Source organism: Stylophora pistillata, chromosome 2 (genome assembly GCF_964205215.1).
Source record: "Stylophora pistillata chromosome 2, jaStyPist1.2, whole genome shotgun sequence".
In the NCBI taxonomy this organism is placed as follows: domain Eukaryota; kingdom Metazoa; phylum Cnidaria; class Anthozoa; order Scleractinia; family Pocilloporidae; genus Stylophora; species Stylophora pistillata.
In genome coordinates, this window is record NC_142520.1 from 36008627 (window position 1) to 36026043 (window position 17417).

At 38.7% G+C, this 17417-nt stretch overlaps 1 protein-coding gene across 3 annotated transcripts; it reads right to left on the reverse strand.

The window, feature by feature from the left end:
- Nucleotides 1-4838: 4838 nt before the first annotated feature.
- Nucleotides 4839-15247, reverse strand: LOC111345926 (tetratricopeptide repeat protein 28). Of its 3 annotated transcripts, XM_022953214.2 has the most exons (6): nucleotides 14583-15247; nucleotides 13592-13676; nucleotides 13154-13238; nucleotides 11623-12399; nucleotides 6588-10001; nucleotides 4839-6109 (listed from the first exon to the last, which is right to left on the reverse strand). In XM_022953214.2, the coding sequence occupies exons 5-6, from the start codon at nucleotides 7121-7123 to the stop codon at nucleotides 6058-6060; spliced, it is 588 nt and encodes a 195-aa protein (XP_022808949.2). In that variant the 5' UTR covers nucleotides 7124-10001; nucleotides 11623-12399; nucleotides 13154-13238; nucleotides 13592-13676; nucleotides 14583-15247; the 3' UTR covers nucleotides 4839-6057. The 3 variants fall into 3 exon arrangements, with proteins under 3 accessions (XP_022808949.2, XP_088603857.1, XP_088603858.1); XM_088747731.1 differs by having other exon boundaries at nucleotides 11623-13238; XM_088747732.1 differs by lacking the exon at nucleotides 4839-6109 and having other exon boundaries at nucleotides 7054-10001.
- Between the last annotated feature and the right edge of the window lie 2170 nt (nucleotides 15248-17417).

Consider the following 17417-nt stretch of genomic DNA (forward strand, 5'->3'; position numbering starts at 1 on the left):
ATTAAATAATCGTATACTATTACCTTGCGTGTCTCCTGTTGAGCTGTTTATGTAAACTGTTAAGGAGCGATCCCACTCCTGACACCAAAAATATGTGACGAATCCGCGCCACAAAGGTGGGTGCCCCCTAACACAAACAAAACACAGAACATAAACGAGCCCGAGAACACACGCCACAATACAACTAAACGTAGGCCTAGAGATATTTATTATGCTAATTACAACAATAAAGCGACTAACAATAACGATAATACAGTGATCTAATTAATTTACAGGAATACGCTAACTTAAACTACAGTACACTAAAACTATTTACAAGATTATTACTATTAAGATAAAAAAAGGTTTTTTTTTTTTTTTTTAGTTCAGTTCGGTTGGGTTTCACCTTACGCCCGTGTTCTTCTCCTGTCCACAAATCACCACGCTCCACCAACAAACGACTGACAAACCAAATTCACAATTCACAAACCGAACTCACGTTTAACCCAGCTAAACGTAGAAGTTTCCAACCTCACGTAATTCGGTCTTCGCTCAGATCTTTCTTGACTCAGTTGTCTTCACTGGCTTACTGTCTAACAGAAGATAATCTTCTCCTTTTCCTTCAAGTTCTGCGCTTTAATTTCTTCGGCCAGCTTCTCGGCACACATGTGCTCCCCGACAAATGGATCTTTTGTCGTGTAAAGGAACGGTTTTGCTGAATGACTCTTCAGTGATTAAAACGTGCTCTGATCCGAACGAGTCTTGGTAACTTTCAAACCTTCACCGCCGGTGACCTTCTCTCAAAAACAAAACCACCCCGTACCAAACCACCCAAATCCTTAAATACACATGGACGCAAGGTGCCCGAAAAGAATGAAGAAAACTATTTGATATACACAATAAAGGTTAATTACACAACAGTTTACACAAGTGAAGAATAAAAATTACGTAACAGATACAAATAATCACGAACTACACTGATCCTAAGAGAATAAAAAAAATAATTTACATTTAATAAATAAATTCCTAACACTTCCATGACGCAGGCGTTAAATGCAATCATGTTCTACAGCGTTACCAGGCTAAAACGAGTAAAGTAAACCCGCTATTTAATTAACAAATGGTAAACACCACAGCGTACACTATTGAGTTATGGATGCACGCGGGAGGTTGCTAAGCACGAAAGAAGCGTAAGAGTCGCTCGAGACGATAGCCGAGAGCGACTCTAGCTTCTTGAGTGCTTAGCAAACCTCCCAAGTGCATCCATAACTCAATAGTGTACGCTGTGGTGTTTACCATTTGTTTTATAACGTAACATTGATACATTTTAGCTAAAGAGTTCCCGTTTATTTAACAAATCTTACGCGACCAGAAAAAACAAGCGCGCGCGGAAAAATAGTCTTTACATTTGCTCACGTCAGCAGCGTACACCCATGGGCAAATGGGGGACGCTAAATTGACCAATCAGAGCGCGCGCTTTACTTTGGTTATGTTATAAAAGTTTTTGGAGAGTTCGTGGAGATTGAGACACAAGATGGGGTGTATAAGAAACTTGAAGTAACAAGAAAGTATTGGAGAAAGGGGAACTTTCACACTGAGAGATGGGCGACTTTATCTGTCATTTAAACTGCACCAGTAAAATTAAGAGCACCTCCTCTTTCTATGCTATAAAGTGGGACTAAAAAGGGACGTTCAAAATTAAATTTTAGTCTTACCAAGGAGCTTTTCCTCTGGGTACTGATGGAGCGCGAAGGAACAAGCTGTCTTCTAAAATCATCGCGAGGCGACATCCAGATGTTATTACTGTGTATGAAAGCTTTCTTTGCAGAGTTAAACTTTCGGCTTAGTGATATTAACATTCCTCAACCGCTAACATAACGACTCCCTGTGCATCTATGTCCACTGATTAGCAGTGGATTCAAACCGCCTACTGCAAGACGAAAGAGAGAGCAAGATGGTGAGTTAATTACCAGATCGTACTTCGAAAGGTGATCAAAAAATTGAGCTCTGCGATGTGTTCCCTTGAGTTTTGAATCTACTTTGTTTGTGATTAAGGATATCTGAACTTTCAGAATCAATTTTTAAGGATTTCAAAGAGCAAAATAGATTAGAAAAGCCATGGGTAGCGTCGATGGTAGACACAGCTAAATTAATTGTGATCCAAGGCAGCATAAACTCAGCTTATTTCATTCTGTAAAGCTTTGTACCAAAAACTGTATGGAAAGAAATAAGGAGAATAGCTGATGAGATCTTGGTAGACTGAAAGAGTTAAAAGAGACGCTATGCCCCGAGAAAAAAAAACAATGAAGCAATTACTAAAATAGATCTACGCTTAATAGGGAAAAATCCCTTCTGTCGCGACTGGACATGGACATTTTTTTGGGTTCTGTTTACGTTTTTTTTTATCTCTTTTGTACACACTGCGTGCCTATGCGTTGGTGACGTTTAGGTCGCGTGATTTTACGCGACCTCGAAGTTGAGAAATGAAAAAAAAAACATTGGTTCAGTTGTGGAAAACAAACCTCATTTTTATGGTTGAATTTTTTTTTTTTTTTTTTTAATACCTCCTATTCTTCTAGGAACAGCAGCACCGAGATTTCCACTGGACAGACGTTGATGACTTTATTTTTCTTTATTATTTCCTTGTAGTGGGCTTTAACTGATCTGCATTTTCAGATGTTCTCAATGATTTCCGTGCCAGTGTACAATACTCACGGTTCTGAAGAATGCATTTGCATCATAAACCATGATGAAAAATTGATATCATGTGCAAGACAACCTTTATCTCTGGGTCACTCTAATGTAGGGCATCGCTGGCAACATAGGAGGTGGGTAAGAGGGGGAAATTAATTGCAACAAGAAGCGTGAACTATGAACATTCCCAGGCTAATGCAACGCCTATCAAGAGAATGGCGGTATCGCACAAAATAAAATATAAACATGAGCCGGTCTTGTAGTTGAGTTGTGAACGACCAATAGGTTTATACTACAGCAACAAATATATTCGCTGAAAATTTCCATGCCTGAAACAAATCTTGTCTTCTTAGTCTAGTTCTTGATTGGAAATCAGTGTTAAAAATTTTTTTTGTTAGGGAATATCTCCTTCCGCTGATGTTTCTTAGACTGGAGAACATTTTTCTTAAATTTTTGCTTTCTTGGGCTTAGTCCCTCTCGACTTAACCTTTGCAACTCCAAAAAGTCTTACCGATCTCGGTAAGTAATATGCGGGCGGCCAGCATCGAAGCTCTTCTTTTTACAGAACTCATTACATTGAGGTCCTAAGTTTGTCAGGCAAGTTGTGCCATAAATATGGTCATCTATTAAAGAAAGTGCCTTTAAATAATTCGGTTCTGACTTTGTTAATCTTTAATTTATTACCAGAATATGACCTTAATCTTTGGTCTGAGCAAAATTCAAAATAACTTTCAACTGAATAGTTATAGAGATTACACTTCAATTTACAAATAGTTATCATATCTTTAACTTCTCTTCGGTGCACTAATGGGAGAAGACTGAGCTGCTGAAGACGTTCATTGTAGGTTAAACTGGGCAGGAGAAGCCGTGTAGCACGTCGTTGGACACCCTCGATAAAATATATTAAGGTGACAGATTTTGGACGGATGGGGACGCACAAGGGTCAAGTAGAGAGTTCTAAATGTTGGCAGAAACTGATCACTCCTACTGCTGAATGTACGACGGATTTACATCACATTATGGCCAATTTACATTATCGACTCAGTTGATGAAACCGAATTACATCGTCCCTCTTGTCAATCATGCCATGGAATAAGGGTGGCACAAAGTGTGGCGATGAAATCAACCCAACATTGCCACACACTAAAAACGAAATCAACAAAGAATTGTTGAAATATAAAATGTCCTTTGTGTATGCCTTGTCGCGATAACATCGGGTTACAAAAGTTCCTTAACTTTAGGTCTAACATGAAGTTATCATTTAAGCGTTTGTTTTGTAAGGGCTATAGCTAGTTTTGCTGACTCTGCAAAAATTTTGCGGAAAACATTTGCAAAAAGCATGTTTGATCAATAATCTTGTTTTTGCCTTGTGGTTGCTTTATTGGCCAAGGTCAAACAGATCAGCAAGTTAAATTTACTTTCTGTGTCGACTGCCCTGTTAATATCCGTGTCTTTACGTTTTGAAGTTCTCATTGAGTTACATCTTGTGTTTTTAAACGGTATTTTCCGGAACCAGTTACGTGTTTTCTTGCCACTATTGATTAGACTTTCCCCCATAAAATGACATTGTCCAGTAAACAGCCTAAATTTTACGGTATCGTCCTTTCACATAAAAAAAAATTTTCATGAGACCAGATGATACAGTTGGTAAATTTTCCACTCTACTCTCACGTGCTTTGACGCCGTTTTCTACCAATCAAATTCGCCTAAAGCTACCCTAGACTTCACGCCATCACGTGTGATTTCCTTGTAAACAACCAGTATTTAATCACGTCTTCCACATGCAGAATGCAAAGTCCAGATTGACAACTGCACCTTACCCCTCACGTGTTGTAATGCCCACGTAAAAAGCCTTTAAATTTTTTTTTTACCTTATTCAATGTACCTTCTCTTATTCGAAAAACGTAGAACGTGAAATATATTTGGTTAAGGTCTCCCGGAGATAAAATGAAATTTTGGTTTGCTTTCTGCGGTTAAATTAAAAACGCTCGAGCCGAAGCACCAATATGAGCAAGCAAAGTCTTGATCGCAACCGTTGTTTGGTCTCGTCACGCCACGGGGGGAGAGAGCGCGTTGTGTGACGAGACCAAAAGAAGGCTGTAAAGGAGGCTATAGTAAGCGTGACATCAAAATTGTTTACACAACAGTGACAACAGAGAACAAAATGCCTATGTCTGAGTTTATTACATATGAATTAGAAGGGTATTTTTTGCTCTCTATCGAACGGTATTTTTGTTGGAAACTTTGAAAGTTAACGCTTTTTTTCTTTTACAAAATCGAAAAAATAAGTCGCTAAAAATGTCTTATCTCAACCCATCCATCTAAAACATAACTCACGCATGCGTAACATGCCCACGTTTACAGTTTGTTACTTCAGTTTACCTTTTGCACTATTTCTTCCCTTCTTCTTATTGACTTTTACTTTAATGTTCTGCGCAATACATTTTCCTTTTCTTTCCAATATGACGTTTTCATCAAAGTTTAGTCCCCTTTTTCCTCCCTTTACTTTCGTTTGTTACGGATATATTACATACTGATTTTGTCTTTTCTCCGTTTGGTTGTTTTGTTTGTATCTTGCGCATAGTACGTTCTCTTCTCTGATTGAAATTTGGGTCAGAATCCTGTGCAATACTTTTTTTCTTCTCCGTTTGATTTCCAAGTTAATATTTGCCTTGCTGTTTTTCCAATTTACATTTGTATCTTAAATTAGAATCTAGTCTGCTAGTCTTTTTTTATGAATTCTGGCCGATTGTCTCGTTAACATCCTGCGAAATGGTAGTTTGCACTCTTCTGTTTAACTATTGCGATGGTATCTCGGGCAATGTTTTCTCCTTATTTTACCTTAACAATTTGCATAATGTTTCTCTTTTCTTCTCTGTTTGCTACAATTTTTTGTTTAGAGCATATTGCACTCCTTCTTCTTTTAACTTTTAGATTATTATAAAGTATCTCGCGCACCTTTTGTTCCCTCCTCCGTTTGTTTGTTATGTTACTATCTCCTACAATCGCGAACATTATTCATTCCTTGATTATCAAGTTTGCCTTCTACGGGATAATTGAAAACCAGATCATGGTTATGTAAAACAATGATGATTTTGAGTCTTGACGAATCTTTGCCAACATTTTTACATTTTTAAACATTAAGCTCATTTCCTGCGTTCAATTTTTTATCTTTATTTCAATTTCAGTTACCTATTGATATACTTAATAGATCTAACGGTTGAATTGCAGGTTTCATTGTCGCTTGCTTCAACCGTGTTTACCAAAAGTATGCAAAAATCGACTTCTTGACTCTAAAATAAATCAAAATGTCTACGCAGAAAAATACTAGTGTCCATTTAAAATCAATTTGCAGGTGGGAGAATCTTTGTGTAGGATCACTTGTCACTCTGTTTCTTTCTTTGCCTCTTTGTTATCCCCTTTCAGTTCTTCTTTCCTGAAAAAAAAATTGCATTTGTCAATACTTCAACTTCAAAGCAAACGGAACAGATTTTTTACCAAAGGAATTACTTTCTTCTTCAATGTCGTTCGTTATGATTATCCAAACTTTCCAAATTATTGTCGCACATACCATGCTCGGTGCGAAAGCGACTTCAAGATTATCATTTAATTGTTGTTATTGTTGATTTTTTTTATAAAAGAAAGCTAACTTTTTTACAGTTGGCCTCAGTTTCTCATATTACTTTCATCGTCATAGCATCTAGCATGGTATCAACCTTAAACAGTTATTTCTGAATATTTTCCATACAAAAGGAAATTCTTTTTCAAGGCCAATTTTAGGAAGCGGTTCCTCAAGTTTTCCGTTTCCGGGCACTAGTTAAAAACGAACAAACCTACCTTAATGTGGTCAACTGAAAAAATTAAATGTGCTATTTAGTTTCTTATAGAAAATTTCTCCTTATAATCAGACTTACCCTTTTTTCATAAAATCAAATGTCACATTATCCCCCATCAGCACGAACGGAGCCCATTGGGAAGGTTTGGGGAAGCCATTGCTTCTCAACCATTGAACGGCCTGGTGAAGAGATTCACTGGCACTTTCTCCACGAACAAGGTGTTCATAGAAATGCTTCATAAGGGTCGCCGTTGCTTCGTCATCTATGGCCCACGATGCTACCAACACTGAACGTGCACCAGATGCTAGAAATGCTCGAGCGATTCCAATAACTCCTTCCTTTTTAACCAATCCACGCCCACTGTGACAACAGCTGAGTACAACCAGTTTTGCTCGAACTTGAATTCCTTGAATGTCGGACATAGTCAGGAGGTAATCTTTCTCTTGTGGAATACCGTTGGCAGTACTTTTTGGGGAGAGTGCAATCTCTCCTCTTTCGGCATCTCCATGTGCGGCAAAATGTATCAGACTCACTGAAGGTATTGCTTGAAGTACCGCCTGCTTGGTTGCGCACCCTCCTAACAAAGGCCGAATGTCCAGCAGTTGACCAATCATCCTTGCTTCCTTGTTTGCACAGAACAATGGTGTAATGTCAACGAGACGTCCATTGTAATACACTGTGCCAACCGTAGGATCACCCACTACCAGTGCACCACTTTGACTGCTGGAGAGTCGTCAAAGAAGGGAGGATGCGTATTCTGTACTTCTCCGATAAATACTCTTCGGCGGGTCCAGCACGCAGGGCAGCGAATGGGACTCGGTACATAAAACGATCCGGAACTATGATTATTTCAGGCTCTGTAAGTAAATCTACTACAGGTGTGACGATCCATTCGTAGCACAAATGATGAATTCTTTCGGTATCTTTGGTTTGTTCTCCTCGTAAATTTGTTCGGCTCTTTTCATGAAGAGATATCGTCACATTGTCATGCAAAGATCGATCTTCGCAGTTGGCTGCGGGTAAAACGCCAAAGCCAGCGGCACTCTTTTTTAAAATTCCTTCCACTTCGCAAACTTGCTCAGCATCAAGAGTGTTTAATTTCACTTTGTCTGATTCTCGAAAGTAAATGTCTCCATTTGCGTTCAATACCCAGAGAAAAACATACCGCTCGAAGTACGAAATATACAGAAAAACACTGTTACTTTCTCTTTTCACGATGTTTTCAATCCCGACCCATGAGTGTGGATTAGCTGAGATTTGACTCACCTCGGAGTACCTGTCTGCCATTAATTCTGCGAGGACTCTTGCTCGTCCCAGTTCCTCTACATAGAGAGCATCTTGAATTTCTTTAGCATCGCAAAGCAAGTGAGTGAGTATCTGGTAGGGAAAAGTACCGCGTTCCTCCAACAAAGACATTTTAAATTCACTGTTTCCTTTCAGAAAAGTTCTGATTTGCTCGTATTTTCCAATACATCGAAGAAGATATTCCTTTGCCTCTGCAAATTCTGAATGTGATAACTTGAACTTTGTAATACTGAAAAGGCTTCTAAACTCCGTCATTTTGTCTCCAAGCTGGCTGCTTATGGAGTAAGCTTTCTCCAAATATTCTTCTTCCTTGCCATTTTCACCAAGCGAATGGTACAATTCGCCAAGAATAATGTAAATTCGTGCTTCGGCATTTCTATGGCCACATTCTCTGCTGATGGTAAGTGCCTTCTCACAATGTTCTTTTGCCTTCTGACTTTCATTGACAGAAACAAAAACATCTGCCAAAGTAGTAAGAGCACGAGCTTCTAATTCTCTGTTACCAGTTGCTATACTGACGCCAAGCGCTTTGTCCAAATATTGTATAGCTTGCCGATTTTTTCCGACGGAAGAATAATAAATTCCAAGACTACAGTATACTTTAGCTTCTGATTTTCTGTCGCCAATTTCTATCGCGATGGCAAGAGCTTTCTGGTGATATTCTTTAGCTTTCGCATTTTTGCCAACGGAGAAAAACACAGCTCCAAGGTCCCTGTTAATTGTTCCTTCTAATCCTCTGTCGCCAATTTCAATCGCGATGGCAAGTGCTTTCTCTTTATATTCTTTAGCCTTCTGATATTCACCAAGGGAAAAAAACACACTCCCGAAGTTGGCGTAATTTTCAGCTTCTCCTCGTCTGTCGCCAATTTCTATCGCAATGGCAAGTGCTTTCTCGAAATATTCTTTAGCCTTCTGGTATTCGCCAAGGGAAGAAATCACAGTTCCAAGGTTCCTGTTAATTATTCCTTCTTCTCGTCTGTCGCCAATTTCTATCGCAATGGCAAGTGCTTTCTCTTCATATTCTTCAGCCTTCTGACATTCGCCATGGGAATGAAACATAGTTCCGAGGTTCGCGTTAATTATTCCTTCTCCTTGTCTGTCGCCAATTTCTATCGTAATGGCAAGTGCTTTCTTGTAATATTCTTTAGCCTTCTGACATTCGCCAAGGGGATCAAGCACAGTTCCGAGGTTCACGTAATTTTGAGCTTCTCCTCGTCTGTCGCCGATTTCTATTGCGATGGCGAGTGCTTTCTTGTAATATTCTTTAGCCTTCTGATATTCGCCAAGGGAAGAAAACACAGTTCCGAGGTTCCCGTTAATTCTTCCGTCTCCTTGCCTGTCGCCAATTTCTATCGCAATGGCAAGTGCTTTCTCTTCATATTCTTTAGCCTTCTGATATTCGTCAAGGGAGTGAAACAAACATCCGAGGCTCTCGTTGATTGTTCCTTCTCCTTGTCTGTGGCCAATTTCTATCGCGATAGCAAGTGCTTTCCTGTAATATTCCTTAGCCTTCTGATATTCGCCAAGGGAATGAAACAAACATCCAAGGTTCCCACTGATTGTTGTTTCTCCAAATCTGTTGCCAATTTGTATAGCGATGGCAAGTCCTTTCTTGTAATATTCTTTAGCCTTTTGATATTCGCCAAGGGAATGAGACAAAAATCCGAGGTTCCCGTTATAACTTCCTTCTCCTTTTCTGTCGCCAATTTCTATCGCGATGGCAAGAGCTTTCTGGTTGTGGTTTTTTGCCCTCTGCATTTCACCGACACTGACACATACATTTCCAAGTCTATCATGAGCCACTACTTCTCCCCTCTTGTGGCCAATCGTTTGCATGAGGGCGAGTACGCTTTTGAAGAGTTGCTTTGCTTCTACAAACCGGCTCTGTGATCTATATTTGTCGCCTAGTTGTATGGTTAGTCCTCCAGCGAGGTGGAACTTGCATAGAAGTTCGTTGGCATCTCTTTCCGCATTTGTGATACCGGAGATGGCGTTGTACGCATTGAATAGTGCATCGGAGATATCAAGGTGAGTACCAGAATCAAGGTTTTGAAGTAGAATTGCACATTCATTGCATAACTCGGTCCCTTGTGGGCCACAATCAGTGTTGAGAAGAAATATGGCGACATCTAAACCTATCTGGACTGATTTCAGGATTCTTGCAGCTTCACTCATTACCACTCTTTCCTGTTTGTAGTCGTAGAATAGAATTAAAAAAGGAAACTTAAAAAACAGTATTAACAAAATTGTTGGAGTCCTTAAGCTAGTTTTCAGGAAAGTGGTTCTTTTCTTCCTTTTCACAAATGTCTGTGGGCAACATTTCTTTTTCACTCTTTATTCAAACCAATCACAAGGGAATCAGCTGGTTTGAATTCAGTCAAATAATCTTGGAGCAGATTTGGATCAGCTATTAAATAAGTTTCACCCAGAGAACAGCGGTTACATTCGCATTAACAAATGGTAAACACCGCAGCGTACACTACTGAGTTATGGATCCACGCGGGAGGTTGCTAAGCACGAAAGAAGCGTAAGAGTCGCTCGAGGCGATAGCCGAGAGCGACTCTAGCTTCTTGGGTGCTTAGCAAACCTCCCGCGTGCATTTTTACATTTTAACATTTTGAACGGCTAAAATCTGACAAGTTATTCTGTCTCGTGACGAAAGAGGTGAACAACGTATCAAATATCATATTGATTAGCGCCGGGTCAACGTTTTAATGAGAAACTCTTTAAAAATAAAATTGTTTTTTGTTATCAGTTTATATTTGAGTTTCAAAAGCTTAAGCTATTCAAGCCTGTATGAAAATTTCCGAACCAAACTACATGATTTTATTTTGCGTAATCTGCGATAACAGCAATTACTGAAATACACCGTGACCAGTGACTCACTCACGTAATTCAATTGAGTAATTGTCTTAAATTATTTCTCACGTCTAATGAAGCAGCGGCTCGAATTTCTTGCCGAAAGGAAAAAAGGAAATTTACAGAAAAGCGAGCGTGATTCTTGAACTTATGAACGAGCGTGGGGCGTGATTTGCCTCTTGAAATATACGTAGCCCGTGAATTTCCTGTCATTTTCGTGAGAAGTCTAAAACTTCCTAGAAACTTGCACAATCAGAGAGATTTGAAGTTCTGCCTTCTGTGTATATATGTGACTCGTGAATGTTTCTAAAATTCTTGCGTGAAATCCTGGCAGGATCATGATTCTTTCTTTTGATATCTTCCAAAATCCAGGGACTCTCTCTGCTCTGGTTTCCATTCTCGTTTCACTCAGAATCGGGGAAAATCGATGTATATCTAAAATGGATCTGGAGATATCCATCTTCAAGACATAGATCTTGTTGTTTTGTGGCGGACAAATTTGATGAGCATAAATCCAACGAAAAATAATCACATTCTACAGAATAAACAAGTATGAAGCCTTTCAACTATGTCCAGACAAATAGATTTGTGCTGGTATTTCTGACTGCGTTCAAATGTATGAAATTAGAAAATATAACTGTTGTCAAAGATTGCTCAATGGTTGTTTTCAAAACTGAAAAGATTATGATTGTAATGCAGTAAAACTGGGCAGAGAGCGAAGATGCTACCCAGCTTTTTAACCGCGCACTCGTTATCAAAACGCTTTGGTTTTAAGATAATGAAAAATCTTCTCATTTTATTCAATTACATTCGCGTTTCTTCAACAACTCATCTATCAGGTTTTCCAAATGTTTTGGTTGGTAAAATAATAAGATCTGTTTAATTCGTAGGAAATGAAACTAAGAAATGATAAACATGTAGAAACTATAAAAACAAACGAACAGCTCACCTTTAGGAACAGGACATCCTTTTTTTTTTTCAAATCCTGATGGTGACGTGAAAAGAAAAGTAAAAATATGAAATGAGACTTTTCTAGACAAACAGACGTAAATGAAAATAACTAGAACGTTTACTCATGCGGTTGGTAATAGCAAATCACCAAAATAAAAAAAAACCAAGATGAAAGAAAAATTGTTTCCCTGGTTGCTCATAAGATTCATTTTCATTAAATAACACGTGGGATCTTCGTATTTTCCATCATCACAGAAGTGATGAACATGTAGCTTCTCTTTACAATATTGATATACCATACAGCAATCAAGTGGTGAGACTGTAAACAGACTCATCATTAATTCAGAGGGCGTTATCCTTATTATAAGCAAGTTTATCTCTATCATAGTTATCTCTACCTTTCTATAACATCAAGAAATGGTTAGATATTCTAGTCTTCTCGGATGGGGACGAATAAACGGAGGTCCCGTCTCCTGCAGGGTTGGGGGTAGGAGACGTTATTTTCCCAAACGCGAGATTACTGTGTGATGGATGTCATCCCCTGGGTGGGATGGGTGGGTCTACAGGGCCCGAAGTTATTGGCGCAAGCTGTTGCGGTGTCCCTGCCTGTGGGCGAATCTTATAAATCATAAATCAAATCATTAATTTCTATTGTACATGTAAGCAAGTCTCAATCCTCTGAATAAATCCTGAAATGTTTCGTCGCTCACCTTTGAAAGAGAAAAGATCTTAGGATAGGTAGGAGACCAAAATCAAGAAACTGATTGCAAATTTTCTGTAAAGCAAAGAAGAATACAAAGAGCTAGTGCAAGAGTTTCGTGTTTTTAATTATAAGTTGCCCTCTGACTGATTTCTCAACACCCTCGAGTTACAGAAGTGAGGTGCATGTTGCTTTTCTTTCCAAAATCAACATATTATTCAGTGAACAAGCGAAGAGAATACTTGTCAGCTAAGGGTGTTTTCTTAAAGCAACACCAAATTCTCCCTACTGACCAACGAGGTAATGTGAAGGAACTAAAAGAGGTATCGCTGATAAGATCATTAATTCTGAGTGCTGGGACGTTTTGCCATCAATAGTTTTTTTTGTTTTTTATTTTTTATTTTTGAAAAAAAAATCGAGAAGAGGCTAATTATTATTTCATTTAGTTTTTCAGTTGCTAACCTTTTTAAAAATAAAATGGCGTTGTTTAGAGTTTTAATTGTTTGAGGGATGAGACCGAAAGCCGTAATGCAGGCAGCTCGTGCGAGAACAAAGTACTGAGTTTGATCGATTAAAAAAACTCACTCAAAATGTGTGCGACGAGATTTTTAAACCGCAGTTGATAGGATCTTGGTCAGAGATGTATCAACACGACTTTCCGTTTCGCTCACAATGCTCTTTGAAAAATATTTTGTTGGGCTCCTTCTTACATCAGAATTTGCAGTTCTTGAATTTTATTTCTGTTGCGCCCTATTTAAGGTGGTGACGACACTTTTCTTTTTAAAGGTGAAAGGAATGTAAGCTAAGTTTTCTCTGTTTTTCTACTTACCCCTGAGCAAGGAAGTGTGTCTTGTTTAGTATTCTGATCGCATGACAGAGGAAGCCGAGAGTAAGAAACTGAAATAAAGCTTTCTCTGCAAAGCAGAGAAAGAATAAAAATAACTTTTTGTGAAAAAAAATTAACATCTTAATCGGAAAAACCAAATTCGTTTGGAAAACCTAAGACACAAATTAAAAACATCACATCTTTGTTTAGAAGGGAGACTTTGTAGTTAGATCGTGGAAGTTAAAGGCCTCCCTAGAGCTGAGTTAATCATTTTATTTTGGAGATAAGATCATTTTAAGGCAAGTTTTTAGCAACAAATCTTTGACAAAATCTAAGATAATTTCGACTTTTAAATCTTCTGCCATTGAATATTCAGTGTAAAATATTTTAGTTTTGTGAAGGGGAAAAATGTTATTTCTAAATTTAATTTGTTTTACTAACCTTTTAGAAAAGAAGCCTGTCTTGTTTGATGTTCTTGTCGTGTGACCAATGAAACCAAAAGTAAGAAACTGAAATAGAACCTTCTCTGCAAAACAAAGATAAATGCAAATAACCATTGAAAGAGAGGCGTGAAAACTTGATAGGTGAAAAATAAAAAAAAATTGATAAAGCGAAGAGGGAACAACAGGTACCAATTGTAAAGATTCAAGTTCGATTTGTCTCAGGAACCTGAAAATTAATCGCTTTCCTTCAAGCGCACAAAATAAACTTATCAAATAAAAATAGATTTGACCGCCTTGAATTAATTGGAAATGTAACAATACTGTGCGATTTGTACATCCTCTTCTTTACCACCGACACCTTGAGCTACTCAGGCCGGCCGATAGAATAACATTAGATGTGACCAAACGGAGATTTTATGACAAGAAGAATCTCTGCTCATGTGATAACATTTTCATCAAATAAATTTCAGTTTTGAATGGCCCTATCTCGCCCATTCTTACACTACAAACACCAACAAAACTTTCCGTTCTTCTTCAATTGGAATATTTGTTTTGCAGAAAATAACGGACCCTGCGATTGACAGGATGTGTACACTTTACCTTGTAAACTTCTCAGGACGTTTTTTGTGCACAGATTAGGCTTGTTTATTTCATTAGATTTACAAAGGCGTTTTGATTGTTGTCCAAGCGCTGGTAGGTTTGAATGAGACGAATTTGACTCAACACTGAAGTATTGATTTTAATGCGCAAGAGAATTGTTCTCCTTGATATATGAAAAAACTGTTAAAACAAAGAGGGTGTTTATTACTCAGAACGACGTCCTTATAAGGCCATAAATTATGTGGTAGTATATGAATCAATAAAGAAATGGTTTAGGTATGAGCAGCTCTGGTTGTAAAGGCGCTGAAATATGTATTGTAAAATTAATGAGATGCCGCATTAGTCCATCAGCACATTCATATGCATGAACAATTATATATCGTACTTACCACCACTCTTTGAACCGCTTTGTTACTTTGGAAACTGAAGAAGCCAACTTTAAAATTAAAATCAGCAGCATGTGTCTATTTAAGGGGGGTAGGCTCCTGGCGAATTTCAGCCCACCCCTTACGGGCCGAGATGGAGCATGCGTTGTAAGACATGTCGGGAAAAGGTTTTCCAGTGATCTGGCATTAATTAGGGAACTTTAGCATCACGTTTACGGCAAACGGCGAACCTGAGGAGGTCACGTGACCACCGCTTTGCCATCACGTTTGCAGTTTGCGGTTCCAGTTTCGACGGGAAAAAGGCGCTCCAGCCGTAAGTGACTTGCGGGAAGCTTTTTTGGCCCCTTAACAAAACCAACGTACGTTTGACACTTTTAGTAAGAATTTTCTACCATTTATGGACCCAAATGTGGTTTTTTTGTGATTAAAAAAACAATGTATTTTGCATGATCTAAATGGAAGAAAGCCGAGTGGCGAAAAAACTTGAAAAAAAAATGGCGGCTCGGAGTTCCTAAACATGTGCATGCAAAGAAGCACAGTTGTGGAGTTCTGTATCAATGTATGCCTTCTTCCATTTCTAGAAAATGCCTTTTAGATAGCCAAACACTTGCCAAGAGGTGATGCTGGCGACCGAAGCGGCCCAGCGAAGGCCAAAATGTCCCGCTGATTATAAGGAATTTCCGAGGGTACTTTCCCCTTTTTTTTCAGAAGACAAAAGACCCGTCGTGCTCTGAGGGCGAGCTTGTAGAGAAAGGATGAATGGCCTTATCTCAAAATAACTTGAAGAAGATAAAAAGGCTCTTAAAGGGTAGGCTTTTCCCGCGAAAAGACGTCAACGCCATGCTAAATTCAATTTTGGTGACGACGGCAAACGGGAAACCTCAAACCGCTAGCAGCCGTTTGCCGTTTGCAGTAAACGGGATGCTAAAGGTCCCTATTGTCAGAGCTAGACCCTGGACAGACCTCTCGCGGGCTTGTGTTCCTGAAGGCTTCATGCGTTCGCGTGGGCGAGAAAACTCTGGTGACCAAATGCTTATAAGTAAGGCTGGATCGCAGGGTTGCCAAATCTCCTTCGAAGCCTTTTTTTTTGCTCTCGTCACGCAATGAAGGGAGGAAGTTCAAGCATTTGTTATCACCACTGAAGCTCATAAACTGCAAATGATAAACAAAGTCGGCCTTTTCTTTAATGTCGCCGACTCCGCCAAAGGGCAAAATTTCTATGAATTTAAAGCCCTCATACGCAGAGCAGCACAAAAACCCCAAAAAAACAATCCTAAAAACAGTAAGTTTATTACTTACACTTATCACATTTCAACTATTAAACGTTTACTTCACTTAGCAAACATAAAGATATTTTTTTGAAGTTACTCTACTTTTCACACGGCACTTGGGTGAATAGAAACATAGGGGAAACATAGGGGAGACATTTTGCTGGTGCTGCGGCATCCGATACCCGATAAATTCACAAGAATAACCCTCGGTCGTTTCACGCCTTATTGGGTCCTGAAGCTTCCCATATGAAAAATCGCTTTAATTATGTTTCTTTCGTAGACTGCAATTGTTAAACTTTCTTCTGATGTATAGTTTGCTAAGAGTTTAGTAAAACTAGTCCGCATACGAGTTTTTTTTTAGGACACTCGCGAAGGTGGGAAGTAACCTTAAAACACGCCTTAGGTCAACGCACTATAATATTATAAAATCTAACGAATTAGTTGACGCTTATCGGATCCTCGTGTTTACGCAAAGATTTCTGGGGCAGCCAGTGAGCAAACTTTGGAAATTACTTGAATGCGAGTTATTCATGGCGATTTCATGATAACAAACTTTGTAATATTTCGAGACCATTACGAGTTGACGACTTCACAATAGTCCTGACGCAAAGAGAGAAGTTTATCGGTATATTTTGTAACTTATTTCGTGGTTTTTCAAACAACAACTTACATTTCCCTTGTATAAAAATTATCTCAATCCATTTCTTAAACAACCTTTCGCCTTGTTTCCTTTCTAGCAACTTGCAATGTTTGCCGTGTGGCGATCTCTAGCTAGCAACTCATTCATTGAAGAAAAAAAAAAAGAACATGTACAAGAATGAAAATTGAAGTACATGTTAGTCAATAAATGATTTCTACGTTAACGATAAAGTACGAATTTCCCGCGTTGCCACCGAGGTCATGATCAAGAAGAACTGTAATGGCAGCCGCTATCGCTGAGGGTTGGTCCTACATTGTGCTTTGTGCATTACGCTCTTCCTCCGTACATTTAACTCCATAAATTACTATCACAAGGTTCATAACGAGAAAGAAACACTGACGTTCTTTCCAAAAGTAACTTTCGATAGGTTATTTACCTGAAGCAATGTCCGGAGTGGTAAAGTGAAAAGCACAAAACCTAGACATGGTATATGAACCATTCGATCCAGCATAAGAAAAACTTGCCGACCCGTATCCAAGGCAAGAGGGTTGAAATAACGTATTTCTAGATTTCATAGAAGCTGAAGAAAACGCTCAATTTCTTACAGTTTGTAAGCTCGATCCACGTCCAAAACTAAGCGCAAATATGAATATTCAATTTGAAATTATTTGTAATTGAAATGAGCTTACCGTACTTCAAAAGGCGGATTCAAAATTATCGACATTGTGTTGCTTGGTCTGATACATTCTACTTGAGACAGATTTTCAGCTTAACTTCAATAATGAACTTAAATCATCTTGGACTTGAAACCTTTTGCCAGTAAAGCATTTTCTAGTCTTAACCGTAATAAAAATCAATTCGCAAGGCATGAAAGGCCATCATGAAAGGGGATCTATCGTCTCAACGGGCCGCCGAGCGATCATTAAG